The sequence below is a fragment of the Plecotus auritus genome, assembly GCF_963455305.1.
Source record: "Plecotus auritus genome assembly, chromosome: 3".
In the NCBI taxonomy this organism is placed as follows: Eukaryota; Metazoa; Chordata; class Mammalia; order Chiroptera; family Vespertilionidae; genus Plecotus; species Plecotus auritus.
In genome coordinates, this window is record NC_137772.1 from 215,544,734 (window position 1) to 215,572,706 (window position 27,973).

The 27,973-nt window shown below is 43.6% G+C and overlaps 2 protein-coding genes across 4 annotated transcripts in view; both read left to right on the forward strand.

Annotated features, from left to right (window-relative positions):
* The window catches only part of TCP11L2 (t-complex 11 like 2), a 41,737-nt gene extending 22,057 nt beyond the window's left edge, over positions 1–19,680 (forward strand). For all 3 annotated transcript variants that reach the window (XM_080659930.1, XM_080659931.1, XM_080659932.1), the window contains 4 exons: positions 8,533–8,720; positions 8,932–9,113; positions 11,786–11,958; positions 17,257–19,680. In XM_080659930.1, the coding sequence (XP_080516056.1) occupies positions 8,533–8,720; positions 8,932–9,113; positions 11,786–11,958; positions 17,257–17,501 (788 nt within the window). In that variant the 3' untranslated portion in view covers positions 17,502–19,680. The remainder of the gene's footprint in view (positions 1–8,532; positions 8,721–8,931; positions 9,114–11,785; positions 11,959–17,256) is intronic.
* LOC308243948 (thioredoxin domain-containing protein 9-like) lies at positions 6,336–8,028 on the forward strand. Its single transcript, XM_080659933.1, has one exon. It carries the CDS (start codon positions 6,877–6,879, stop codon positions 7,555–7,557), a length of 681 nt encoding a protein of 226 aa, XP_080516059.1. The 5' UTR covers positions 6,336–6,876; the 3' UTR covers positions 7,558–8,028.
* Positions 19,681–27,973: the final 8,293 nt, after the last annotated feature.

Consider the following 27,973-nt stretch of genomic DNA (forward strand, 5'->3'; position numbering starts at 1 on the left):
GAAACCTGAGCAATAGTTTATTCTTAGCAGTGTTTTCCTGAGACTTAGTGGTTGGTTTTGTTTGTGTGCCTGTGTATGTACACATATGTACACATATGTACAAATGTCTCATGTTTTGAATAAAAATAGCTTGGAAATTTGAGCAAATTCCTTAATATAGGGTTAAATTACGGTTTTGTTCATCTCAAATGATTTATTTCTCTCCTTAAAACTTAGGCTTAGTGACCTGTAATTCACTTGCACCTTTCACATTGACTTGGATATTTTCAGAGATTTAAGAATAGAATAAGTCCTGCTGTGCATATAGGTCATTATTGCCCAGGCTCCAGATATGTTCCCAGACAAGTCAAGAGTCCAGGAAACAGAGTGTATGTCAGGTGTTAATTATATCCTTAAGTGACTGCCAAAAGTCAGCCACTGTGCGCTGATATCAAAATAAGAGCCTCACAGTATCACACAGAAAGTCAAAAGTGTTGGATTTTTGTGTGTACCTGATTTTTATGAAATAATTATTGGAAAATTCATATAGAGAAGTACTGAGTTTCTGAATTGACTCCAAAAAAAATTTTACTTCGCTGACAGATTTTATATATACATATCTGCCTTACTTAAAATACATCCAAAAGATTTCACTTATATGAGGAATCTAAGAAAAAGCAAAGTAAAAGAGCAAACCAAACAGAAACAAACTCATAGATACAGAGAACATTCTGAAATCAATACAAATATTTTTTTAAAGGGAGGAAGGACTACGAAGTATAAATTGGGCCCTCGCCAGTTACTTGGGGCATTGTGTGGTACACCAAAAAGTTGTGCATTCAATTCCTGGTCAGGGCACATTCCTAGGTTTCAGGTTTGATCCCTGGTTAGGGTACATACAAGAGGCAACTGAGAAATGTCTCTCTTTCCCTTTCCTCTCTCTCTAAAATCAATAAAAACATATCCTCAGGTGAGGATTAAAAAAAAAAGAAGTACAAATTGGTAGTTACAAGTAGTCATGGGCATGTAAAGTATAGCATAGGGAATATAGTTAATAATATTGTAATAACTACCACGTGGGACAAAAGTAGGTCTACAGTTGTTTGTATGGAAAATAATATAATGATTAATAAACAATAATATAAAGAATAAACTCTGTGTTTCATGTACTCACAACTGTAATCTTACTTTTGCCTCACCCTGTATGTATGGTGTCAGATGGGTACTAAATTTATTGAGATGATCACATTATAAGTTAATAAATATCTAATCACTATGTTGTAAAAATAGTTCATATGTGATTTTATTTTTATAAAACTGTAGACAAAGCGAATTGATGTGACAGAAAACAGATCAGTCTGTTTCGGGATAGTGAGGGGGGATGGGAAGGAGGGGGAAGTGGTGATGATTAGAAAGACCACTAGGAATCTTTTGGGGGTGATGCATATGTTCATTATCCTAACTGTGGTTATGGTTGTGTATATGTATACATATATCAAAACATAAAATTGTGCACTTTAAATATGTGCAATTTATTGTATGTCAATTATGTATGTATTGTATGTAAAGATATCTACACTAACAAAAGAGAAACATGCAAATTACCGTCACTCTGCTACACTACCAGCCAATCAGAGTGAGTATGCAAATTAACCTGAAAACATGGCAGCAGGCCCCCCCCCCCCAACCTGTGGGAGTCGGAGAGGTCGGGCGCCAGCGCCTGAGGCTGGCTGCAGCCCGGGAGATGAAGAAGCCGCCTGCCCTATGATCCCAGGCCGCAGACAGCAGCAGAAGCCTCACATCCGCCTGCCCCATGTCCTGGGGGAGATGGAGAAACTGGGCCCCAGCGCCTGAGGCTGGCTGCAGCCCGGAGACGAAGAAGCCGCCTCCCCCTGATCCCAGGCCACAGACAGCAGCAGAAGCCTCAGGTCCGCCTGCCCCACGTCCTAGGGGCAACAGAGAAACGGGGCCCAGCGCCTGCGGCTGGGTGAGGCCCAGGACACGAAGAAGCCGCCTGCCCCGTGATCCCATGCCGCAGCCAGCCGGAGAAGTCACCCACACTGCATCCCAGGGAAGACGGAGAAGCCGCCTGTCTGTGGTCCAGGTGCCAGCACCTGCGGCTGGCTACAGCCTGGTAGACAGAGAAGCCACCCACCCCGTAGTCCCGGGCACCAGAACCTGCGGCTGGCTGTGGCCCAGGAGACAGAGAAGCTGCCCACCCCATGGTCTCGGGCACCAGCACTTGCGGCGGCAGCCCAGGCGAAGCCACCTGCCCACCATCCCCTGCAGCTGCAGCTGGCCTGGGCGCCTATGGCTGACCAAAGGGAGGGAAGCCCGGATCCCGGGTGCCTGTGGTCAGCTGGAGGAGGAAATCCTGGGTCCCGGATGCAAGGCTGAGGCACAGGTGGTTAGGGACAATCAAGCCAGCAGGGGAGCAGTTAGGGACAATCAGGCTGACAGGCAGAAGAAGTTAGGGGCAATCAGGCAGGCAGGTGAGCAGTTAGGAGCCAGCAGTTCTGGATTGTGAGAGAGATGTCTGACTGCCAGTTATCCCCTGAGGGGTCCCAGATTGGAGAGGGTGCAGGCCGGGCTGAGGGACACTCTCCCCTTCTCCCCCAGTGCACAAATTTCGTGCACCAGGCCACTAGTTTAAAATAAAGGAAAGAATGAGATAGAATAAAAATGAAATAAAATACACCCAAGAAAGCCTTTGGCAATGATTGGGTGCATGTATTAAGCATCAAACAGATAACCAGATTAGATCCCAAAACTAAATTACCTGTGGAAAGAGTAATAAATTACCCCTGAGGGGGCCATATCACAAGTAATTTTTAAGATACTCAGAAAAAAGTTTTACTTATTTAGATATTTTACATTTGATAAAATGTTCTCATGAACTTCAAGTGCTTTTTTAAAAAATTCTATGAGAGAAATATTTTTTAAAAATACACTATTATACTGCATTATGATTGTCTTTGCCTGACATACAGGACATTCAGGATATATTTATTTAAAAAATGAGCAAAGTGATGCTTAGCCATGACCTGCCCAAAGCCAGAGTCACACAGTGAATAAGTTGTGGCGCTAGGACTGGAAGCCAGGTCTCCCATAGCCAAGCCAAGATTAAACCAAGCTGCTGCTTTGGCAACTTGGATTATTCAGTTTTGTGTTAGATCAGCTGGGTTATATTGCAACCAGCAGAAACCAACTTTGGCTGAATTAACAAAAAAGGAAGTGAATGGAAGGATGGAGGCTAAAGCTAAAATACCTACCCTGCCCAGTGGGTGTGGCTCAGTGATTGAGCATCGACCTATGAACCAGGAGGTCACAGTTCTATTCTTGGTCGGGGCACATGCCTGGGTTGTAGGCTCAATCCCCAGTGTGGGGCATGCAGGAGGCAGCTGATCAGTTATTCTTTCTCATCATTTATGTTTCTACTAGAGGCCTGGTGCACGAAATTTATGCACTGAAGGTGTGTGTGGGGGGGGTCTCTCAGCCCAGCCTGTACCCTCTTGTAGTCCGGGACCCCTATAGGGATGTCCGCCTGCCGACTTGTGGCTGGATGGCCTTCTGCTGCTGCACGGCCTGCTGTTTGAGCTTCAGCAGCTGCTGCATGTGCACAGGCTGGGCCGCCACGGTCTGCCCTGCAAACACCATCAAGTGGGTGAGTCAAGCGCAGACGCAGGCTCACCCTGAGATCCCTGTGCTTCCCTGAGTCACTGAGTTGTTCAGACTGACTGCCTTCTACAGAGAATGGCACTAGGATCGGGCCTAAGCTGGCAGTCGGACATTCCCCGAGGGATGTAGCAGTGCACCAAGCAGCAGGCAGCCAGGGAGGAGCCCGAATCGGGGTCAAGGGCCGCACTGCTCGCTCTCATCCTGGCCCGCTGGGCCTGCTGCTACCACTCGGTACTGCTGCTGTGGAGTCAGGAGAGGCTCCCGCTGTGGCAGCTGTATTGGCCAGCTGTGAGCCCGGCTCCCCCTGTGGGAGTGCACTGACCACCAGGGGGCAGCTGCTGTGTTGGACGTCTGCCCCCTGGTGGTCATTGTGCATAATAGCGACTGGTTATTCGCTTAGGCTTTTATTATATATATATATATCTCTTCCTCTCCCTTGCTCTCTGAAATCAATAAAAATCAATAAAAAAATACCTACCCTGAGCAAGGCCAGAAACCAGGAGAGTGTCGGGAATCTGGGTTGGGAAAAAAAACAAAGGAAGACTCCTGGGCTGCATAGTCAGGATGGTTTATGTGTACTTCAAAAAAGGTCATCCTTGAAAGCTGTAGTCACCATTCAGAGTCCAGGTAAAAGTCTGATGGGCATCTGGCTCAGTCCAACTGCTGGTCAAGGGCCTCTTAATTGATACAAAAGAAAGCATGGAGCAAGAGACAATGGTTTCTCAAAGAAAATAATTACCAGAAGAAGTGAGATGAGGTGTTGCTAGGCATGAAAGAGCAAATATCATGGATAAGTGCTCTTAGGCCTTCACTGCTCCTGGTAAATTCTTAGGTAAACACACCTATAAAGTCATTGCCTGCTCTTGTGTTTCTGTCTGAGTAGGCTAGGTGCTTCTTGAGTGCAGGGACTGTATTTACTCATCTCTGATTCTCCAGCACCGGTGCAATACCTGGCGTGTAAAGGTGCTCAGTTACCATTGAATAAATGAGTGGATAGAGAGGCTTTTATTATTGTCCACATGAAAGACCTAGGTACAAGTGCCTCGTGGAGTTGACCTTGCTTTTAGAGCCACATAGAGCATTCAGGGTACTAGCTTATGAAGTGAAGTCTCAGCTTATCCCTTAGAAAACACCTGATGTTTCACTCTAAACTCGTGTTCTTTCTGCTTTACTAGTTGTACTCAATTCTGGCTACATAATTGGATCACTCAGGGTGTTTGAACAGAGATGCCTGTGCCCCATCTCAGATTGATTAAATCAGAATCTCCAGGAGCTGTGCCCAGGATCATTTTTTTCTCTTTTTAAAGCTCCCCAGATGATTCTAAAATCAGCAAGGATTGAGAACCACTATGCCACACTCTTGCTTTTGTTTGAACTAACTAAATGGCCTTTTAAACGTGTCAGCTGTAAATGATTACGCTTGCAATATAAATGCTTATTACTGGCCACATTGTAATTATATCCATGATGATTTCTGCACACACTCTCTGTTGGATATCTTTTAAATAAAAGACTGCAAGTACTTTGCATCATTATAAACAGAACTAGAAAAACCAAGAACATTTGCCAACTGAGGAGAAACAAAATTGTGAAATTCTGGGGGTGGTGTTCCCTTAGTGTGGCAAACAGAGCTGCTCATAAATTACCCCTTAAATTACCACTTAAATGTGCTGGGTCTGAGGAAGAATTTCAGGGTGACTGTTCTTTACTTTGTTTTCTGGCTTTCTTTTTTTTAATCTGCACTTGTGCTCAGGCTGCATTTTTAAGCAATTGCCACCTGATTAATTCTACTAAATACATCTATATTATAAAGAGGTAATATGCAAATTAGGCCGGGACTCCCTAATGGGTCACAACCAGACAGGAGGAGGTTGCGTGCACAGGTGAGGCCTGGAGCAGAGACGGAGACAGAAGCAGGGGGGCCTGCCCAAGCCGGCGTGGTGGCTCCGGCGGCCCCGGAATGGACACAGGCAGGGCGGCCAGGGCATGCTGCAAGTCAGGCGCAGGTCCTGGCCCCCTGCGGCCCCGGACACAGGCAGAGGGTCCGGGGGACGCTGCCAGTCAGGCACGTGTGTCCGTCCCCTGAGGGGTGCCTCCTCGCACGGCGGGAGGCGGGGCGCCCGCGCGCTGGGCCTCTAGTAGTTTTATAAGAAATGAGGATGTGAAGAAAAGGAAACCCTCCTGCACTGATGGTGGGAATGCAGACTGGTGCAGCCACTGTGGAGAACAGCATGGAGTTTCCTCAAAAAATAAAAAATGGAACTCCCATTTGACCCAGTGATCCCACTTCTAGAAATATATCCCAAGAAACTAGAAACACTCATCAGAAAGGATATATGCACCCCTATGTTCATAGCAGTGCAATTTACAATAGCTAAGATTTGGAAGCAGCCCAAGTGCCCATCAACAGATGAGTGGATAAAAAAGCTGTGGTACATCTACACAATGAAATACTACACAGCTGTAAAAAAGAAAGAACTACCATTTGCAACAGCATGGATGGACCTGGAGAGTATTATGCTAAGCAAACTAAGCCAGTCAGAGAAAGATTTACGTATCTCATGATCTTGTTCATATGTGGAATCTAATGAACAAAATAAATTGATGAATAAAATAGAACCAGAGACATAGAAGCATGGAACAGACTGATGAATTTCAGAGGGAAGGGAGGTGGGGTGGGAGGGAAGTGATTAACAGGGGAACTTATATGCATATATGCATAACCCATGGACACAGACTATAGAGTGGTTAAGGCCTGGGAGAGGCTGGGACAGGGTGGAAGGGGTCAATTGAAAAAAAACAAAAAACACAAACAAAGGGGACATCTATAATACTTTCAACAGTAAAGATTAATTAAAGAGAGAGAGAGAGATAGTATATAAAAAGCAACTTGTTTCCAGTGGGAAACCTTAGTACTGACTGGGTGGAAGTAAAATAAAGTGTACACACCAGCATGCATGTGCATTTGGGAAAGATAGCCCTAATCAGACACTCAGAGGTGTTCAGGACCCCAACATGTTTAATAATCAATGCTTTTATTTAAAACACCTTCTCTGGCAATCGCACCTTAGTCAATCTAGAGGCGGAAGTGACGGCTGCTTCGTAGCCATTAGCAGCTGCTGTGAGGCTGAAGCCAGGGTGGACAGTTCTTCTGGAGCCGCTGGTCCGTCGCTTCTCAGGTATCACCGAGAGCTCAGTAGCAAGACTGAACTGTAAAGAATGGAAGCTCATACATCTGTCGACATGTTTTCAAAAGTCCTGGAAAATCAGTTGCTTCAGACCACTAAACTAGTGGAAGAACGTTTGGATGCTGATATTCAGAAAATGGACCAGATGGACGAGGATGAACTGGAACTCCTCAAAGAAAAGAGACTTAAGGCCCTAAGGAAAACTCAGCAGCAGAAACAAGAATGGCTTTCAAAAGGACATGGGGAATACAGAGAAATCCCTAGTGAGAGAGACTTTTTTCAAGAAGTCAAGGGGAGTAAAAATGTGGTTTGCCATTTCTACAGAGACTCCACATTCAGGTGTAAAATACTAGACAAACATTTAGCAATATTGTCCAAGAAACATCTGGAGACCAAATTTTTGAAGCTGAATGTGGAAAAAGCACCTTTCCCTTGTGAGAGACTGAAGATCAAAGTCATTCCCACACTAGCACTGGTGAAAGACGGGAAAACGCAAGATTACGTCGCTGGATTTACTGACCTGGGAAATACAGATGCCTTCACCACGGAGACTTTAGAGTGGAGGCTTGGTTGCTCTGATATTATCAATTACAGTGGAAATTTAATGGAGCCACCATTTCAGAGCCAAAAGAAAATTGGAACAAACTTCACAAAGCTGGAAAAAAAAACTATCCGAGGAAAGAAATATGATTCGGACTCTGATGATGATTAGGGAGCAGGTATAATTCTTTGTAAATTGTCTTTTTATTTCTGCCTACTTTAGAATTAGATGTGTTTTCTAAGTTCTGTTGGTTTTGATACATTGGTCATCTAATGGTCATATTCTAGTTTTATACAGTTGCATCACATTGAAAGACGTCTTTAATATTTTCTGTGTGGAGCTCACGTTTAAATTGAGGGAAACTGCTGAGTTTCTAAATTATCTGGGTAGGATCTGAATTCTCTATTTTTGCAATTGCTTTTATCACAATATGATTTTCACGTCTTTATAACATTCACAGTTGTGTTTTTAATTCACTGGATTGGAAACAAACTCAAGGAACTATTTCAGGACTAATTCACATGCATTATTTACTTTATACAACAGATCAAGTAACAGTTATTGGTGTAACAGACTGCACTTGTAAATGAATGATAAACACTTCACGTCTGGAATATGTTTGCATAACTATTAAAGAACTGCTTATTTAAAAAAATAAAAATAAATAAAACACCTTCTCTGCACAAAACTCAAGGTCGTGTGTGAGCTGGTATGTCTACTCATCCAGTGCCATGCGCTACCACCCTCTTTCCCTTAGTTCTTTATGAACCAGCAATAACAGATTTGCTTGTAGCACCCAGAATGTGCCATATTCTCTCACTTTTTCGGGTTTTGTATGGGCTGTTCTCCTGGCGTGGGGTGACAGCCCTTTCCTCTGTCTGCTGTGTGTCTTCCAGTGTCACAGCTCTTTCTCTTAGTCTCTGCTCTGGACATCCTTTGCTCCCTCCACTCCCACTGTGCCTTCTGGTCTTTAGATTCTGCTGTAATTGTTGGTGTGCAGGTCTGTCTCCCCGTCTGGACTGTAAGCTCCTTGAGGGCCATGACTGTCTTCATTCGGGCCAGCACTTAACACAGCATCTGTCTGAAGAAAGCATGAACGCAGCGATCCACAGCTATAGGACAAATGTGTGGCCTTTTCACTTGTAGGTGCTCTTGATAAAACTACCAAGTGGATAAAAGAATCTGTAAATGAAGAATTACTTTCTGTTTCTGAGACCAGTTTAACTCCTGGGGCCGGAACCAGCTCCAAGCCAAACCTGAGCCCTACACTGGTGCTAAATAACAGTTATTTGAAACTGTTGCAGTGGGATTACCAGAAAAAAGAATTTCCAGAGGTGAGTGATTTTTTTTCTTCCCTCAAGTTTCCCATTATTTTCATTCTTAAGTTCTAACTATAAATCAGCTAGTCTGTCTGTGTTGTCAGGTGGTTTAATGACTTCACTGAAATCAGATAAAAATGGGAGTGTGGATGTAATATTGCTTATTTTACATTTTCATGGTATTGAACTTCCCTTTCTATTTTTCCATTTTAAATAAATATGCTAGACACTGATCACAGATGAAGCACGTCTTCAGGAACTGACAGAAAAGCTGAATCAATTGAAAATTATTGCCTGCCTGTCCCTCATTACCAACAATATGTTGGGTGCTATCACAGAAGGCCTCCCTGAGCTGGCAGACCGGTTAAAGAGGGTCTCTGCTGCTCTGCTCGAAGGCATGAACAAAGAGTAAGTTCCACGTGTTTTCCTCCGTTCCCCTTGTGGTAGGCTCTGCATGCATTTCAGAGAATGTGAATAACCTTGGACCTTTGGATGTGACATTCAGAACTGTGCTTTAGAGAAGCTTATCTCATACCTTTTTCTAGAATTTCTTTTAAAAAAATATTTTTATTGATTTCAGAGAGGAAGGGAGAGGGAGAGAGATAGAAACATCAATGATGAGAGAGAATCACTGATTGGCTGCCTCCTGCACACCCCCTATTAGGGATCGAGCCTGCAACCCAGGCATTATGCCCTGACCGGGAATCGAACTGTGACCTCCTGGTTCATAGGTCAATGCTCAATCTCTGAGCCACGCCTGCTGGGCTAGAATTTCTTTTAATATCTCTGAAGACTTAGGTGTCCTTTCATAGGAAGGGAGAGGTCTTTTCCATGACAAGTGCCAGGGTGAGTGTAGTATTTCCACTGAGGATGGGTGTGTGCAAAAGCCCTTCTTTGACGGTGCTGTGGAAAAAAACAACAGCCAGAAATCCACCTAGCTCAGTCTTCAGGATGCCCTATCAAAGAGGCTTTCCAGATTAAGTAGTTCCGACACCAGCATTTTTCTGTAATGAAATGTTTACCAACTTTACTGATCCCACGAGCTATGAAGTCTTCAGAAGTAGTGACCTCTCTGTCCTTTAGAGATGTCACACAAGTTCACTGAAGGTTTTGTGAAATTCATTTCCCAGTATCATACCTTCATTGAATACTAGAATACCATTGAGGTTTTGCAGTTAGGTCATCCTGCTGGGAATCTTGTGCAAGTCAGAAAACTGCTAATCATAGTCAGTGGCCACCTTTCCATGGGTCCTATATGGGTTAAGCGCCTCCTGCTGGTTGCTTCCCCTTTTAGGTGTTTTCAGGGACACGGACTCTCTTCCTCTCATTGAATGGAGGGAGATGCACCTATTTTCCTATATTCCTGCACATTACTCAAAGAGCACATAAATTACTTGATAAAATCCTAGAATATTAAGGGCCAAAAGGAGCCCGAGTGGTTACAAAATCCAATGTTCTCATTTTGAACAGAAGCCCAAGGTTTTGCATTGGGCTGCACAGCAAGAAAAGGGCAAAGCAAGGTCTGAGCCCTGGTCCGACTGGCTGCCTCCTGCACACCCCCTACTGAGGATCAAGCCTGCACCCTGGACATGTGCCCTGACTGGGAATCAAACTGTGACCTCCTGGTTCATGGGTCAACACTCAGCCACACTGGCCAGGCTGTTGTTGTTGTTAATGATGGCAATAATGATAAACAGTCTTTTTTCTTCTTATTATTATTATTAAGCATTTACTATGTGCCTGACAATCTGCCAAGAGCTAATATAATCTCATAGCAAGTTTAGCATTAAGAGTCAGGATTTGAACCCAGGTCTGTGTGACACCACAGCTTATGCTATAACCACATTACATTACCTCCTATCATTGGGCCTCTCATTCTTTAATTCCTATTTTGAACAGGATTATTTTAAAGATCCTTTCTGGATAGTGAGGTGCAGTTTTCAGTCATTATTCCCCGATAGTGTAGACCCAACAAATGCACTTTCTAACTACCTTTTTCCTTACCTATTAAATAACCAACTGCTAATTACTTTGTACAATTTTCTGAACTCTGTATAATTGCATTATTGATCAGTTGCTTGAAAGTAGCAATGAGAAGGAGCTTCTTATCTTGGGTCATGATAAGTCAAGAGTTTTAGGTAATTTGCTTTTTATGGAATTGACCACTAAATATCTTCATTTCTTGTTTTGATTGGTGTTACAGATTTACAGCTCAGGCATAGATAAAGGAATTGATTTTACCTCATTTTCCAAGTTAAAAAAAAAAAAATCTATGAATGAAATCTACTCAGACCAAAGGTTTATTTTAAGAATCAGTATTTTCTTTCCTTTTATAATAGCTCTGCATGAAAATGGGATTGCAGACTTATTTTCAGGGACCACATTTTTCTGCCTGTATTTTCCTATATAAACACTATGTAGAGAATTAAGTGGTTTTAAGCATATAAAAATCTTAACTGCCCTAACCAGTTTGGCTCAGTGGATAGAGCGTCGGCCTGCGGACTCAAGGGTCCCAGGTTCAATTCTGGTCAAGGGCATGTACCTTGGTTGCGGGCACATACCCGGTGGGGAGTGTGCAGGAGGCAGCTAATCGATGTTTCTCTCTCATCGATGTTTCTGACTCTCTATCCCTCTCCCTTCCTCTCTGTAAAAAATCAATAAAATATATATATTTTAAAAAAAATCTTAACTACAAAGTGTTGGTGATTGGGAGGAGTTTCTATATTCTGAGTTCATTCTAATAGAGATAACTGTTGTTTGTATAAGAAAAAATAGGTAAATGTTTGAAATAAGCTGGTATATTTTATTTTTTATTTTTATTAATTTCAGAGGGGAAGAGAGAGATAGGAACAACAATAATGAGAGAGAATTATTGATCGGCTGCCTCCTGCATGCCCCACACAGGAGATCTTGCCCGTAACCTGGGCATGTGCCCTGATGGGGAATCTAACCGTGGCCTCCTGGTTCATAACTCAACCACTGAGCGACGCCGGCCGGGCATGTTGGTATATTTTAAAAAACAACAACAATAAACGGGGACAAAAACTGTCTCTGATTGGGTTTTGTTTTCTGTTTTGTAGGACCTTTAACTTGAAGGAAGTCCTGAATTCTGTTGGTGTTCAGACTTGTGCTGAGGTTAACAAGACCCTGGTGGAGAGAGGCCTACCCACTTTAAATGGGGAGGTTCAAGCTAATCTTGTAGGTCAATTTTCAAGCATTGAAAAGGAGGACAATCCTATCCGGTCTTTGATTGGTGGGTCCTCATATTTTTATCGTTTTCTTCTTCAATTCCTATTTGCTTTAACTTGCTGGTTTTGACTAATGTTAACTGTCAGTCAACATTTAGTTTTAAACAATCTACCTGCTCCTTTTGGAGAATAAATATTGAAAATATGAAGATAGTATTAATATTTTAAAAGGTTTGGGACTTGCTGCTTCTGAAGTGTGTATATGTAATGGAGTAAGGGATGTTTCAGAGCCTTCTATCTTACTATCCAGACAGTAGATTTTTACGAGGAAAATAACAAAATGCTGCCAAGTAATGTTAAAATCTAGATCCATATGATAGTTCAAACCAACTGACAGTATGTTCACAGAAAGTAGACATCAGTAGTACGTGAGCTGGCCTCAGTCAACCGAAGCCCCTTCCTTGGTCAGGCATAAGGAGACAAAGAATGAGAACGCTGTGGAACTTCGAGGCATAATGGGTGGGCTTTTGTTGTACTTGCTTGCTAAGAACATGAATATCTGGGTGTCAAGCTGTGTTGGTAAGTTGGGAAAATGGAGGATGTATCAAGTAGGACATTTTCTGTTGCTTGTGACTAAGAATCTCAACTAGCTTAAGCAAAAAGAGAATGTATTTTCTCATGTAACTGAAAAGACGAGAGGTAGGGCTGTCTGCAGGTACAGCTTAACCAGAGCTCAACCTGTGTCCCCAGCACTAGTTTCCCCACTTCCAGCCCTCGGCACTGCCTTCCTCTGGGCTGGCTGCCTCACAGGTCGTCTCTTCCCACACAGTGAGACAGCTTCAGCTCAAGCCTACATCTTCTCGTGTTTATTTCTATTTTATTTATTTATTTTCGTTAATCCTCACCCAAGGATATCTTTGCCATTGCTTTTTAGAGAAAGTGGAAGATGGGAAGTTGGGGGGGAGGGCAGGACGGGGAAGAGATGGAGAGAGAGAGAAACATCGATGGGAGAGAGATATGTCAATTGGTTGCCTTCCATACACACCCCAACTGGGGCCTGGTATGGAACCTGCAACCCAGGTACATGCCCTTGACTGGGCATCGAACCCGCAACCCTTTGGTACATGGGCTGACACTCTAACTACTGAGCCACACCAGCCAGGGTTCTTCCCCTGTTTAAAACAAGGAGCTGGCTTCCCTGGCAGCTCATTGGCTCCTGTTAGCCTGACTATGGGTCATGTCCCATTCTTGAATCAGTCTTGGTGGCCAGAGGGGAAGGAACTTAGGGTCCAAGACATGTGTTCATCATGGAGCCAGGGTGAGTCACTTTTGCTGTAACACCTGGTCTGAGAATAGGGGACAGATGGTTTCCCCCAAACAAAATCGGGTGCTGTGGTCAAGAGAAGAGGGAGCAGGTGATGATGTAGGGTGCAAAGCAAGTGTCTACTATCAAGAGTGAGAAATAAAGACTAGAAGGAAGAAGGGAGTGTAGAATAGAACACAATAACATTCTGGGACTAATCTGCAAGTTTTTAAAGTACAACTTGACTTCCCTAAGAATACAAATACTTGTTATTATTTATTTGAGGCTCTCAAATAGTTTCTCTCATCCTTATCCCTGGAGACACGGAATGCTCAGGATCTAGGCCACACAGGCCACTTAAAAGCTCGAGGCCTCAGCCCTCCCCAGAAAAGAGCAGTCTTGTGTGCAGCACTGCAGGCTGCTCAGGGGGCAGTTGATCACAGTAACAAGCCCAGCATGACCACAGCCGCCTGTGGCTGAGCCGCCTGTGGCATAACCTTCACTGGTGATGAGTCTGTCCGACAGCCCGTTACCTCTAGCTGAAGAGCTGATACCTGGGAGATGGTGTTCCTCGGAGGAAGAGGGGCAGACACTGCAGTCTCTGCCACATGTCGCTTGTCCCCCACAGGTGTGCAGGCCTCAGGATGGGGTGCAAGTTTGTGCACTGCTGTATCCTCGTACCATGCTGGGCCCATAGATGACACTCAATAAATATTTGTGGAAAGGGCAAAGGCAGCGGAGACTTAGTGGTTAAGCAACTCTCCCCCAAGGTCACATAACTAGCTGGTTGCAGAGTAGGGAGTCTTACTGAGCCTGTCAAATGCCAGAGCTCATGTTCTTTACTGCTCTGGCTGGAGCTGGAACATCCAAGTGTCCTCTGCGCCCTTGCTTTAGTTAAGGAAGGTACTTGGAATGCCATAAGAGAGGGGGAAGCTGGTAAAGCAACTTTTTTCCACCCCTCTCTCCCCAGTCCAACTTTCCTGTTCTTTTAAAAATTTAAGCATTTTTTTAAACCTCATTCAAAGTATTGTTGCCTAGCAACTTGAATGACTCACTTGAGCGGCTCTCTTGCGACTCTAGTAGCCAAGAGCACGTCTTTGTCAGGGACTCGGTTTGGCTGCTCCTAACTGGACAGATGCTTCTGTCATTTTAGTCTTGGCCTAAAAACTGACTCATTCACAGTGGAGACAGAGCCACTTCTCAGCATAATAACAGTTTTGAAAGAGTTTTATCCTTTAAGCAATCTTGTGGGAAACTGTTTGGACCATATCTGTGATGACAATAGACCTGGGCTCTGGAGAGTCAGGCAACCAGTCTAACAGGAACTTTAGTACACGATTGATTCTTAATGTCCTGCCCACAGAGGAGTTAGGAGAAATGAAGCACTTAGAGGACATAAAAGGGCTTGACCAGCATTAGCCATGGTTCTCCTCCCCTGTGCAAAGAACCCACCGTGGTCTGCCTTTTTTTGTTCCTAGTTGTTGTGCTGTTTATTTACAAGGCAATTACAACTCCTACTGTGTTCTTAGACTTTTAAAAAGATGATTAGAAAAGCTTTCTTTCAAGCTAATGTTTAAAAAATGCATACTAAAACTAGGTACATGTTATTTATAGCTTATCTACTGTGTATTATTTGCATGCTTATAGCCATCTGCATTAAAAAAAATAATTTTCAATTGTATGGGCTGTGCATACATGAGTAATTTCTTCTTGTCGACAAATTATGGGCAAGGCTCAAGTTACCTTTGACTGCCTTTTCCAGCCCCCATTCCTCCCTGACTCCCCTTTTTTTTAGTTTGGCATTAATCTTTATAGACCTTTTTCATTCCATTCTTACTTAAATTCAGTCAGCATTTGTGACATGCCTGCCACATGCCAGACTAGGGCTATACTATATAATAAAAGCCCAGGTGGCGTCACGCCCTCACATGATGTCATCACAAGGTGGTGGCCACGCGCACAGTGGAGGCGGGACCCAGTGGCCGCTCTGCACCGTGAGGCCTGGGGGTCCCATGGCTCTGCACAGCACAGAAGAGGCCGGTCCTAGCGTCTCCACCACCTTGTGTGGAGGAGGCGCGTCCTGGTGGAGGAGGCAGGTCGCTGCAGGGGAGGGCAGTTGTGGGCGATCAGGCTGGCAGGGGCGGGCAATTGTAGGTGATCAGGCTGGCAGGGGAGCAGTTAGGGGGTGATCAGGCTGGCAGGGGCAGGCAGTTGGGGGCCATCGGGCTGGCAGGGGAGGGCAGTTGGGGGCGATCAGGCCCCAGCAGGGGCGGGCAGTTGGGGGCCATCAGGCCGGCAGGGGAGCAGTTAGGCATCAATCAGGCCGGCAGAGGAGCGATTAGGGGGCGATCAGGAAGGCAGGCAGGCAGGCAGGCAAGCGGTTAGGAGCCAGTAGTCCCAGATTGTGAGAGGGATACCAGATTGGAGAGGGGGCAGGCCAGGCTGAGGGACACCCCTCCCATGCATGAATTTCATGCACTAGGCCTCTAGTAAAGATAAAAAAGAGTAGCCCTCACCCTCAGAGAGCTCACCTAAGCAGGGAGAGACACACATTCTTGGATAACAATAATATGGTGTGATAGTCTGACAGATGTTAGGGAAAGCCACAGAAGGAGATAACTTTAGGCTTGGCATTGAAGGATGCTTTTGACGTGGGGCAGAGATGAGGTGAGATGGAAGAACATTCTAGTAAGAGGAAGCAATTCCGGCTAAGACATGGATGTGGGCTATTGGGGAACTTTGAGTTCTCGGACACATCTGGCTAGAATGTGTGACTTTTGGGAGAAGCATTTGGAGATAGGAATTTCATTAATGTCATAGTTGTCTGCATTTGATTGCATTTATTCTCCTTAGTGCTCCTTCTTTGTGAGATTCCTGTTTCCAAGGCCAAAGAAAGGCCTGGGAGCAGCATGAGCTGTAGCAGGTCTGGTTTGTCCAGTACTTCGACAGCCCGATTTATTTATGCATTTGCTTGCTTTTGTGAAGTAGTCTCAAATGTAGATCGTTGAAGCAGTGGGACACAAAGGGTGAAGAAGATGGCAAACTGGAGTGCCAGTTGGGGTGACCCTTCTTCAGTGCCTTCAGATTGTTGGCCACATGTTGGGTGAACATATGATTTTTTTGTCCAAACCAGGACACTTTTGAGAGTGCTCTTTTTAATTATGCCAAGACAGCAGGTGTAAACTTCAACTGCTCTAGGAAAACCTGGATGTGTGGTCACTCTTGCCATGTGGTAATTGGGTCCCCAAGTTAACCAGATCTCTAGATTTTTTGAGAGGAACCAGAAATTTGGATTTCTATATGAATTCCCCTGACCTTATGTGGTTTATTTTTTAAAAGCACTACGTGGACCAAACTGGCAGTGCCAGTTTACAAAGTCTGTTTTAGTGTACATAACTAAAATGACAAGCATTAAATATTGAGTTTTTGTAAAAGATTCCCTGCCTTATCCCAGAAGTGCGCTACATTTTAATCAGTTAGCTATTGCCGCACAAGTCACTCTCAGACTCCATAACTTAAAAAAGTAAATATTTAGTATTGCTCACCAGTCTTTGGGGCAACTGGGTAGTTCTTTTGGTCTTGCTGGACTCACACATGCATACATGGTCAGCTGTGGCTTGGACAGGTAGCCCTGCTGATGTTGGCTGGGCTCTCTCAAGTGTTTGAGAGTTGGTTGGCTATAGGTTGATCTAGGATGGCCTCAGATAGAAGAGCTGCAGTCTTTCAAAAGGCTCAGGCTTGTTCACCTGGTAGGTAGAGAAAGCAGATGCGAACCTTGCCTTTTCAGGCCTCTGCGTGGAACTAACATACCAGCACTTATGCTGTGTTCTGTATTGGCCAAAGGAATTCATAAGGCCAGCTACAATTCAAAACCAGGGGAAACAGATTCCAATCTGTAATGGGAAGAGTTGCAAAGCGACCTTGTAAAGGGCATGGATATAGGGAGGGTAAAGAATTGGGAATAATATTATAGCCCACCTACCATAATTACTATTCTCATGTTTTAAAAATTAATGTGCTTTAGTAATGGGACAGATAAAGCTATCTTCTTTTCTCCCAGATAAACGAATCCAGCTATACTTGAAGAGCCTACTTGGTCTTCCAAGCCCTCAAAAATGCCTGCCTCCCATGCCCGGAGGTCTTGCTGTCATTCAGCAGGAGCTGGAAGTGCTAGGTTGTCAATATGCTAACATTGTGAATCTCAACAAACAAGTGTATGGACCATTTTATGCAAATATACTTCGAAAGCTGCTCTTTGGTGAGGAAGCCACAGGGAAGACAGATGCTTCATCTTCTGCTGACTAAAGAGGAACGGAAGCTGGACAAAAGATTGGAAACCCATACTTCAGTATGGAGTGTGTTTCCATCGGAGGCTTTACAGATGCGGCACATTCTCAGTCCTGTTGGCGGTGCAGTGTTAGCCCAAACCTGTGTAACCCAGTAACGTTAGAATTGCAGGAGACACGCGCACATCATATACACCCTACTCGTGCATCATTTTCAAGTTCAAAAGAGAGTTTTTCATGATCAGAAAGCAATTTGTAATTAATTATATTACCCACATAATACTTGTGTTTTCTTAAACATTTATATCTGGCTTATTCATTCAACCCTTAAGGAGTTGTATTTCCTCACTTGTCACTATCAAACCTAATGATTTTAATATTGGTACAACTTAAAAGGTTGAAAGTTGTGATAATAACCAAGGGGATTGATGTTCTGAATACATGATGTAAAGTAAGCATAATTGTATTTGAAATGTACAATGAAAAAAAATAAATCAAAAAAGACATGTACAAGGAAATTTTATTAATGTGTAATGGAAACTTACATAGTAAGTCCTAAAATTCCTCAAATGTGCCAGTTCACATTTTATAATACCAATTGTCAGTATTTGTGTAGAATTTAAATTTATTAAATATATTTTAAAGCTATATGCAAATTTTAAATAAAACCTCCATTGTTCATTTAGTGAAATTAGAAGCTAATCCCTTCTAAGATTTTATTCTGGAGGTTGATTTATTCTTGCAATTTATCCTGCTCTCTGAGAGAAACAATTTTTGCACAAATCTCTTAGTGAATGTCTTTGCATTTCTCAGGCCATTGGTAAGGTTTGTATAAGATTTTAATATTTTTACATAAGGCAGGAATGGTTTGATTTGGTTTACCTTTAAAAAGAAGGGAAGTTTAACAAGAAAAAGAGATGCCAGGAGATTCCCATTCTCAGTGAAGTTCACGAAAGAGAAGTAGTTGAACTTTGGATTTTTTAACCACATAACTCCCTAGCAAACGCCTTCTGTGCTGATTAGATACATGCCCTGCTATGACTCAGGCGCTCTTCTAAGCATCGTTATCATTTGATATTCTTGAGCATGAAACAGTTTTGCCAACTCGGCACTGGTTGTCATTAGAGAAAGCTGCTTGTCCTGGAATTGCATACTTTTTTGAAGTGTTCAGGGAAACATTTCAGTTTGAGCGGACTCAGTCGAGAAAGCGCTTTATTTGCTAAAATACAATTTTGATTGTTTTGTTTTCTAAGGACTCAGTAGGTTGCTGGGGAAGAGTGGGTATGACGTTGAAAGTTCTTTCTTCCTCACGCCTTTTGCCTCACCATGACCTCCACCAGGATGGTGCTGCTCCTTTATCTGACAAAGTTCTAGGAAATGATTGTGTGAATAAATTATCTCCAATCTTCACATGTTGGAGGGATCTGCCAAAATCGGAGGAAATTTTGAAAGTCAATTTTTTCTCTCACAATGACCAATACAGAAATCAGCCAGTCTGTCCATTTCAGCAGGGGCTTGTAAGTGGAAACCTACCGAGGAGCACATCGCTGGTGTTACCATCCCCTCTTCTGTACTCCCATTCTGCCCGCACTTCTCTATGCTTAGAAACCATAAGGTGCTGAAGATTTCGTTTTCGTTTTCTCTTAAATTGAAGTAATTTTCAACTGTTCACTTTGGGGCCTGGGCAGCAGCGGAGGTCTAATATAGCAAAGTAATGTATTGTGTGATTTTTTTGTTGTTATTGCTGAGGTGAACTGTATACTTATCAGAAAGACCAGGTGCACTTTTTAATTATCAGATTGGAATCCAGCTGGTATTCTTATATACTTGATTATACTGCGATTGCCAGCAGGAAAACAAATGTGCAAACATTTTTTAAAAATGCATTTTAAATGAAGGGCATTCTGCTTTTTTTTTTTTTTTTTTTTTTTTTTTTTAAGTGGCAAAGTAAATCTCAATGTCTCAAGTCTGGATTTAGGCAACTACATTTATTAGGATTTTTGCATCATATCTCTTAGCATGTTGTTTATTTGGTTTTTTACCTAAATGTTTACTTCTACTATTAAGGTTTTCTTAACATGGTCTTGTTTTGTAATGTCAATTTTATTAAACACCATACATACATTTTCATTCTTCTACTGCTAAGACATGTATTGTGTGCACTGTTAAATTTTAAACATTAAACATTATTTCAACATAGCTAGTGTCTGTCTTCTAAACCACCTTTGGGGAGCTCATGGCTGGAACACTGTACAGTCTTTTTTGTATTTGTTCTAGAGATCCTTCTGCTGATCCTCGGACCCTTACAGACACTAGATCATGTTCAGTCAGTCAGTCAGTCAACAAACACCTATGAGCATTTTCTATGTGCTCATAGGTGTAGTGATAGATGACTAGACAGACACTGTCCTCAAGGAATTTAATTACTCCCCAGCCGGTGTGGCTCAGTGGTTGAGCATTGACCTATTAACCAGGAGGTCACAGTTCAATTCCCAGTCAGGGCACATGCTGGGCCCTATCCCCAGCAGGGGGCATGCAGGAGGCAGCCTATCAGTGATTCTCATCATCATTGTTTCTATCTGTCCCTCTCCCTTCCTCTTTGAAATCAATAAAAAGTATTTTTTTAAAAATTAAAAGTTTATTACTAGGAAGGATGAAATTGTGAATAATAATAAAGTATAACAAGGGCTATAAAACAGGTACACACAGTGCTAGAGGGAAAATCATCAAACTCTTATTTCCTGGAGATCATTCTTGAGCTAGAACATGGAAGATAAGCAGGAACTTGCCATGGAGACAAGCATCAGAACAGCACAACAGGCCACGTGCACAGTGAATACAATGGTGTGGAGAAGGGGTGAGCCCAGGGACCGGCGTGCGGGAGAAGAGTGAAACAAGAAAGGTAAACGGGGTCTGGGGTGTCACACTAAAATGTGTGGGTTTTGCCCTGAGAGAAAGAATCACTGAATCTTTTGAACCAGGAGGAGGTTACCAACAAATTACTGTTTTGGAGAGATTGCCCTGGCAAAGAACACTTCCTGCTGGTGCTGGAATAGTCCTGTGTTGTGTGCATATGCATACATGCACTTACACATGAGCACAGAGTACAAGCAGTAGAAGCAGACGCTGGCTCGCCGAAGCAGAAGGGGTTTACTGGATAGGTATCGAGTACTTCACAGAATCTACTTGACCTGGGGAATCAGGCTTGGGAAATGGGTAAGAACCAAGGCAATGCAAGCTGCAGGACGCCAGCTAGACTGGACTCAGTGTGTGGCTCCAGAGACGGCATTCTCAACTGTCCTTGCTTCTTTGCCCCATTTGCTTAAGTTTTAGCATCCCGGATATCAACATTCAGTTGGAAGGAAATAAATCAAGTGCCCAGACTCTGATTTGCAAGGGATAGAATGAGGGAATAGCTGATCTTAGACTCCCGTGGTCCCAACAAAGTCACCCCACTAGGGATTTCTCCTAACTTGGAAGGGTATAGTGAGGAGCAGAAAGAGAAAAACAAGTCCGTTACCATGTACATTCATAAGGCCTTTAAAATTTGAAAGTGGGAAATGTGTGAGACCATCTAGTCCAGCAATGACACTGAAAGATGATTCAAGGAAGGGCATAATCACAAGAAGTCACCCTTTATTGCTAAACAAAGGCTCCCAAGTCATGGTGGCCTCAGTATAGCCTTATTTCTCAAATTATAGTTCAAAGCGCAGGGGGTATGTTGCTTGGGGGTTGGGGATAATCATTCAGCCACTCAAAGACCCACTTCCATCCATCTTGTGACTCAGCTGAACCCTACATCTTCAGAGTCTTCTCCATTCACCCAGTAGATGGGGAAAGAAAAGGATTGCCCACTTCCACGAATGGTCCATTCCAGAACCCAATTCCGTGGCCTCATCTAGCTGCAAGGGAGGCAGGAAAATGTGCCCAGGAGAAAGAGGCTGACATGAATACTGGCAAGCATCCAGCTTCCTTGAATATGCCCCAGGAACCTTCTTTTCATGAAAATAAGTTTAAAATCATGTGTCTGTTCTGATCTTTCAGTAGCTCCCCAGAGCACTGTGTTGGGATGATTTTGAAGCAGCCCCAGGACAAGCAGTAGAGAATTCTGGGTCTGACTGGTAAAGTATGCCGTGGGCATGGGGAATGCCACCTCTTGTGCAACATATTTTTACTTCTCACTTGACCCCCTTTTTGAAACTGAAGTTAAGCCTGTTCTACCTCTGAGGATGTTAACTTGCAGAATTCTCCACTCCTTTAGTAAAAGTAGCATGGGACTGGGAGTCACAAGATCTGAGGTGGAATTCACTTTCACTAGTTAATAGCTATGTGAACTCAAGCCAGTCTTTTTTTAAAAAAATATATGTTTTATTGATTTTTTACAGAGAGGAAGGGAGAGGGATAGAGAGTTAGAAACATCGATGAGAGAGAAACATTGGTCAGCTGCCTCCTGCACACCTCCTACTGGGGATGTGCCCGCAACCAAGGTACATGCCCTTGACCGGAATCGAACCCGGGACCTTTCAGTCCGCAGGCTGACGCTCTATCCACTGAGCCAAACCAGTTAGGGCTCAAGCCAGTCTTTTATCTCCCTGAACCTCCCAGATGGAGGTTGCCTACCTTACACCTGCCTAACCTACTGCCCGCCTACCTCACAGAGATATGGTGAGAATCAAATGAGATAATGTACTTGAAACTGTCTGCAAATCCTAAAGTACAATGCAGCCAGAATGCGTTATAATAACTATAATTTATCAGTCCTAAATCTCTTTCAAGCTTCAAGAGGTTTTAGTAAAGTGAGATGCGATGATTAAGTACTTACGTACACAAGAACAAAAATTGTCGTCTCATCAGAACCATGGCTCATTAAGCTCAATATTGTCATTGGCAGAGAAACTCAAGGGTATGTGGAAGGCTGCAGTTATTGTCCTTGATGTCAACTTCAAAGGAGAAGTCACAAAACCCAACATGTTCTGATTTCCTTTATTAATCAAACGTGACTTTATTCTCCATGATTTAATCGAACCTTTTAGAAGTAGCTTTGTATTATCCACTTGTTCCCTCTTGTTCTCTGTTTTTGAAGTGAAGCTTTATCTTTTCATTTCTAAGCTTACTATGTTAGCCTCTTTCAGATTTCAAAGGAAGGGACCTAGGGATTTGGTGGAAGGCTTTACGAAAAAGGAAGGAAACCCAGAAATCTGTCCCAACAGCTGCGCTGGCAGACTTGGTGGAGAAGCTGAATATAACGTTTTCCCTTCAGCATAGAATAAAATAATAACAGCCACCAAGCACTTACCATATGGCAAGGACGACCCTAAGCACTTGATATAAATGGTCTCATAACTGCATAATAGGCAGGCTCTCTCGTTTTTCCATATGTGCAAAATGAGATTCAGAGAGGCTAAGGAAGTCATCCAAGGTCACAGAGCTGTTAAGTATATTTGAACTCAAAGAGTTGACCCCTGGAATGCATGCTCTTAACTCTTTGCTACATTGGTTTCCTTAAGATCACCAAAGGAAATTTTTTTTTCTGTTGTTAATCCTCACCCGTGAATATTTTTCCATTGATTTTGAGAGAGAGTGGAAGGGAGGGGGAGAGACAGAGAGAGAGAAACATCGATGTGAGAGGGACCCATTCATTGGTTGCCTCTAGTACACTCTCTGACCAGGGCCGGGGATCGAGCCTGCAACCCAGGTATGTGCCCTTGACCGGAATTGAACCCAGGACCCTTCAGTCTGTGGGCCAATGCTCTATCCACTGAGCCAAACCAGCTAGGGCAGAAAATTTACTTCTTATTGTCATGTTGCTACCAAATGCTGACTTGATATTTACTTCTCTGCTTCTGCTTTCTGTTGCTGCCCTCTCTTTTGGTTCATCTTCATTAAAAAGTCCCAGGAGAGCCGAAACCGGTTTGGCTCAGTGGATAGAGCATCAGCCTGAGGACTCAAGGGTCCCGGGTTCGATTCCGGTCAGGGGCATGTACCTTGGTTGCGGGCACATCCCCGATGGGAGGTGTGCGAGAGGCAGCTGATCGATGTTTCTAGCTCTCTATCCCTCTCCCTTCCTCTCTGTAAAATATCAATAAAACATTTAAAAAAAAAAAAGTCCCAGGAGAGAGAATATGATTGGGTCTACTTGCCACTATTCAGTATGGACAGTCCCTGTCCCACTGTCCCTCATTGGGTAGGGGACCTCATGACAAACCACCTCAGCTCCCTTACAGGACTGTCTTTGGAAGATTCCTGGCCCTACTGCTTTGGACAGGATGGTAACGTCACAGGATGCAAAGCAAGGCTTTTCGGAGCAAGGCCTGTGGGTATGGCAGGCAGCTGGACGTTTTTGGACCACCCAGTCTTACTCAAAATGCAGAATGTTGGAACTCCCATTTGACCCAGTGACCCCACTTCCAGGAATATATCCCAAGAAACTAGAAACACCAATCAGAAAGGATATATTCACCCCTATGTTCATAGCGGCACAATTCACCATAGCTAAGATTTGGAAACAGCCCAAGTGCCCATCAGCAGATGAGTGGATTAAAAAACTGTGGTACATCTACACAATGGAATACTACGCTGCGGTGAAAAAGAAGGAATTCTTAACCATTTGCAACAGCATGGATGGAGATGGAGAGCATTATGCTAAGTGAAATAAGCCAGTCAGAGATCTCACTCATTTATGGAATATAATGAACAACATAAAATGATGAACAAAAACAGATCCAGAGACAGAGAGACATCGATCAGACCATCAAACCTCAGAGGGAAAGTAGAGGAGGGTGGGGGTAAGGGGGAGAGATCAACCAAAGGACTTGTATGCATGCATATAAGCCTAATCAATGGACACAGATAACAGGGGGGTGAGGGCATGAGTGGGGGGGTTGGGGAGATAATGGGGAGATAGGGACACATATGTAATACCTTAATAAAATTTTAAAAAATGCAGAATGTTCTCTGCTTGCAGTAGAGACTTCTGATTGTATTCCTCCTCACCTTGCTGCCTGTGAAATGACCCACTTCAAGGACTCCCCCTCTGCCCTTGCCTTTCACACTGAAGAGCCCTTATCCTTTCTCCAACATTGTTCTGGTCTTCTCTAGTTCCATTATGAATTTATTTGGCTATAGAAATCAAGTCCATACACATTTTCCCCAGCCTGAACGCACAAAGCTTTTGAAGAGAGGGTAATTTTTTTCTTTTGTTTCTAGTATCTGCATGTTGCAGCCTCTCCTAAGGTCTAACTTTAACGTGGCATAAAAACCACTAATGGTTCAGCCCCAATGGATTTTTCCTAGTGTCATCTATAAACACAGCCCTGGACAGCCCTGCGGGAGAACCGCACTCCATCACCAGGATGCGGCATTCTGTCATCGAAAGCCCCCGTGCCATTGCTCAGGCTGTTTTTCCCTGCTTGGAATGTCTCCCACCACCCTCCTTTCAGTGAGGTATTGTGACAGCATGCTGAAAAGCATGGGCTCTGACATCAGATCATTATAAATTCCTCCTCTGCTTGGCAAATTTCTTACCCCCTATGAGCGTTAGTCTCCTCACCTGTCAAGTGGGGATCATCCTACTTATCCCCCGGGGGCCATCATTAAGTCAGAGAGTGCACGTAGAGTGGGGTTCCAATGTCTGGCCAGGAGTAAAGGCTCAGGGAACGGGCGCTCTCGCCAATATCTCAGGGCCCAGCCTGGACACCTCTGTTTTCCCCTTTCCTTTATTCTCTTTTAACCAATGTCGCTGCTCTTCCCCGCCGTCATTGGTCACTTTCTCACCTGGCTACCCAAACACTTGATACGTAAGGGATGGAGTAGTCCAAGATATCAACCATTTTCCCTTGGCATTTCCCTTTCCCGAACTGCCCAGCCCTCTACTCAAACTGTTATGCCCAGATTTCGTGATCCCCAAAGACCACCAGGGAGCCGAGTCCGATGCAAAAGCAAAGAGCCTTTTTAATCGAGCTAGCTCGAGCCCAGTTCCCCCCCCGCCACACACACACACACCGGCGCAGCGGCGAGGTGGAGAGAGAGAGAGAGCCCCAGAACCCAAACGCGCTGATTTATAGGGGGCCTGGGAGAGGTAGGAGGGGTGAGGTAGTGTGGCCTCCGCTGATTGGTCGGGGTCAGGTTGCACATGGGGGCAGGGCGCGGCTTACTTTCCTCTTGCATTTCTATTGGCTAATTCAAAAGTGTGGGTTGGGCTCTTGGAGAGGTTCTAGGGCAGGAACCTGACTCCATGAGGTGGAGGACATGGAACAAAGGGAACATGGAGTCGGTCTCTCCCTGCCCTTTCAAAACCACCACGCATTTTGTACCAATGCCTCAGGAAAAGGCTGTGGCAGCAGAAGACACAGAAATCAGGAGACCGTTCCTGGCTTTTTGGTTTCTGATTTTGTTTCTTCCCTTAGGCCAGTGGTCGGCAAACTCATTAGTCAACAGAGCCAAATATCAACACTACAACCATTGAAATTTCTTTTGAGAGCCACATTTTTTAAACTTAAACTTCTTCTAATGCCACTTCTTCAAAATAGACTTGCCCAGGCCGTGGTATTTTGTGGAAGAGCCACACTCAAGGGGCCAAAGAGCTGCATGTGGCTCTTGAGCCGCAGTTTGCCGACCATGGCCTTAGGAGATCAGAAAGAAGTCATGGATTTCCTCTGGGGGTGCAAATGCTGATACCTCAGGGGCCAGGCAGATGTAATAAAGGATTGTGGCAGCTATGGGCTAAGGGCTAACACCGCTCAGTGTCAGCCACTATTGCCATGAAGGACTCTGGGACCATGGCCACCACAGCCTCCTCTTTTCAAGAAAAAAAAAATTGGGATTTAAAAAAAATTTAGTTTTGAATTTTTAAATCATTCACTGCATGTTTTTCTTTCAAATTGCTGTTTCCACACAAATTTCTTCAGGAACAAACAATGGGTTAGAACATGGGAATACAAAGACAGACAAGATGGCCCCTGTTCGAGAAGCCCCCCGCCTGAAGGAGAGCTAGACGTGAACAGAGGATATGGTATTGAGGGATACGTCTTGGGTTAGAGCAGTGGTCGGCAAACTGTGGCTCGTGAGCCACATGTGGCTCTTTGGCCCCTTGAGTTTTTAGCAAAGGCCAGCTTAAGAGTACCCTAATTAAGTTAATAACAATGTACCTACCTATATTAAGTTTAAAAAATTTGGCTCTCAAAAGAAATTTCCATCGTGTACTGTTGATATTTGGCTCTGTTGACTAATGAGTTTGCCGACCACTGGGTTAGAGTGTGAGTCTCAAAGTGTGATCACCTGGGAACTGATTAGAATGCCTATCTGGAGCCCGGAGACCAAACCTACCACATCAGAAAGCTGAGGTTGTTTTAACAAGCTCTCCAGGTGATGCGGGCTAACGGGGGAAGCCAAGAGAAAGCCAACACATCTGAGCCAACCTTGACATCTCTGCTATCAAAAAAATCACTTTACAGTCCCTTCCAGACTAGATTCCAAATAGGTTGCTCTGCTAATTCACAAGGATGACAGAAAAGTGTATGTGTCTCTAAGTGAAATGTAAGATCCTCAAGAGCAGGAGCTGATTCTTTCAGACATCAATCAGCACCATACTTAGAAGATACAGACATTAAAAGGTACTTGAAGTAGCTAATTCAGAAATTAGCCTGGTGCAAGGCCTATACATTCATGAGAAACTGGCAAATGTATATTTAACCAATTTTTGTAATTTACTGCAGTGAAACACACAAAGTTTACCATGTTAAGTGTACAGTTCAGTGGCTGTAAGTATATTCACATGGTTGGGCAACCATCACCATCGTCCATCTCCACAACTTTTGCATCTTCCTAAACGGAAACTCCTCACACATTAAACAACTGTTGGTATCTTTTGCTTTGTTTTTCCCAGTGGGATATTTTTTCCTATTGATTTGCATGAGTTCATTTTTTTAAATCCTCACCCAAGGATGTTTTCATTGATTTTAGAGAGGAAAGAGGGAAAGGAAGAGAGGAAGGGAGGGGGAGAGAGAGAGAGAGGAAAAGAGAGACAGGGAGATAGAACATCGATGTGAGAGAGAAACATCATCAGTTGCCTTCCCTATGAGCCGGGTGTGCATGGAATGATGCTCCAACCAACTAAGACACTTGGCCAGAACATGAGTTCATGTTAAATTAGGGATACCAAGCCTTTGTCTTTCATCAACTGGTGTTTGTTTAAAAAAAAAAAAAAAACAACACTCTCATTCATGGTGATTTTTAAAAATCTGTTCAGAAAACAAATTTTTAATGGAATCATGAAACTACGATTAGAATTATATTGCCAAATCTATGAATATTTTCCCTTTATAATTTCTGACTGTTGCCACCCTTGAAGGCCCTCATCACCACAATGTTATGAATATATTCAGTTGCATTTTCTCCTAATGTTTTGTTAACATTTAATTATTCCATCTATATAGGATTTAGTTTTTTTCTAAATGGCTAATCAACTGTTCCAACATCATTTATTAGATAACT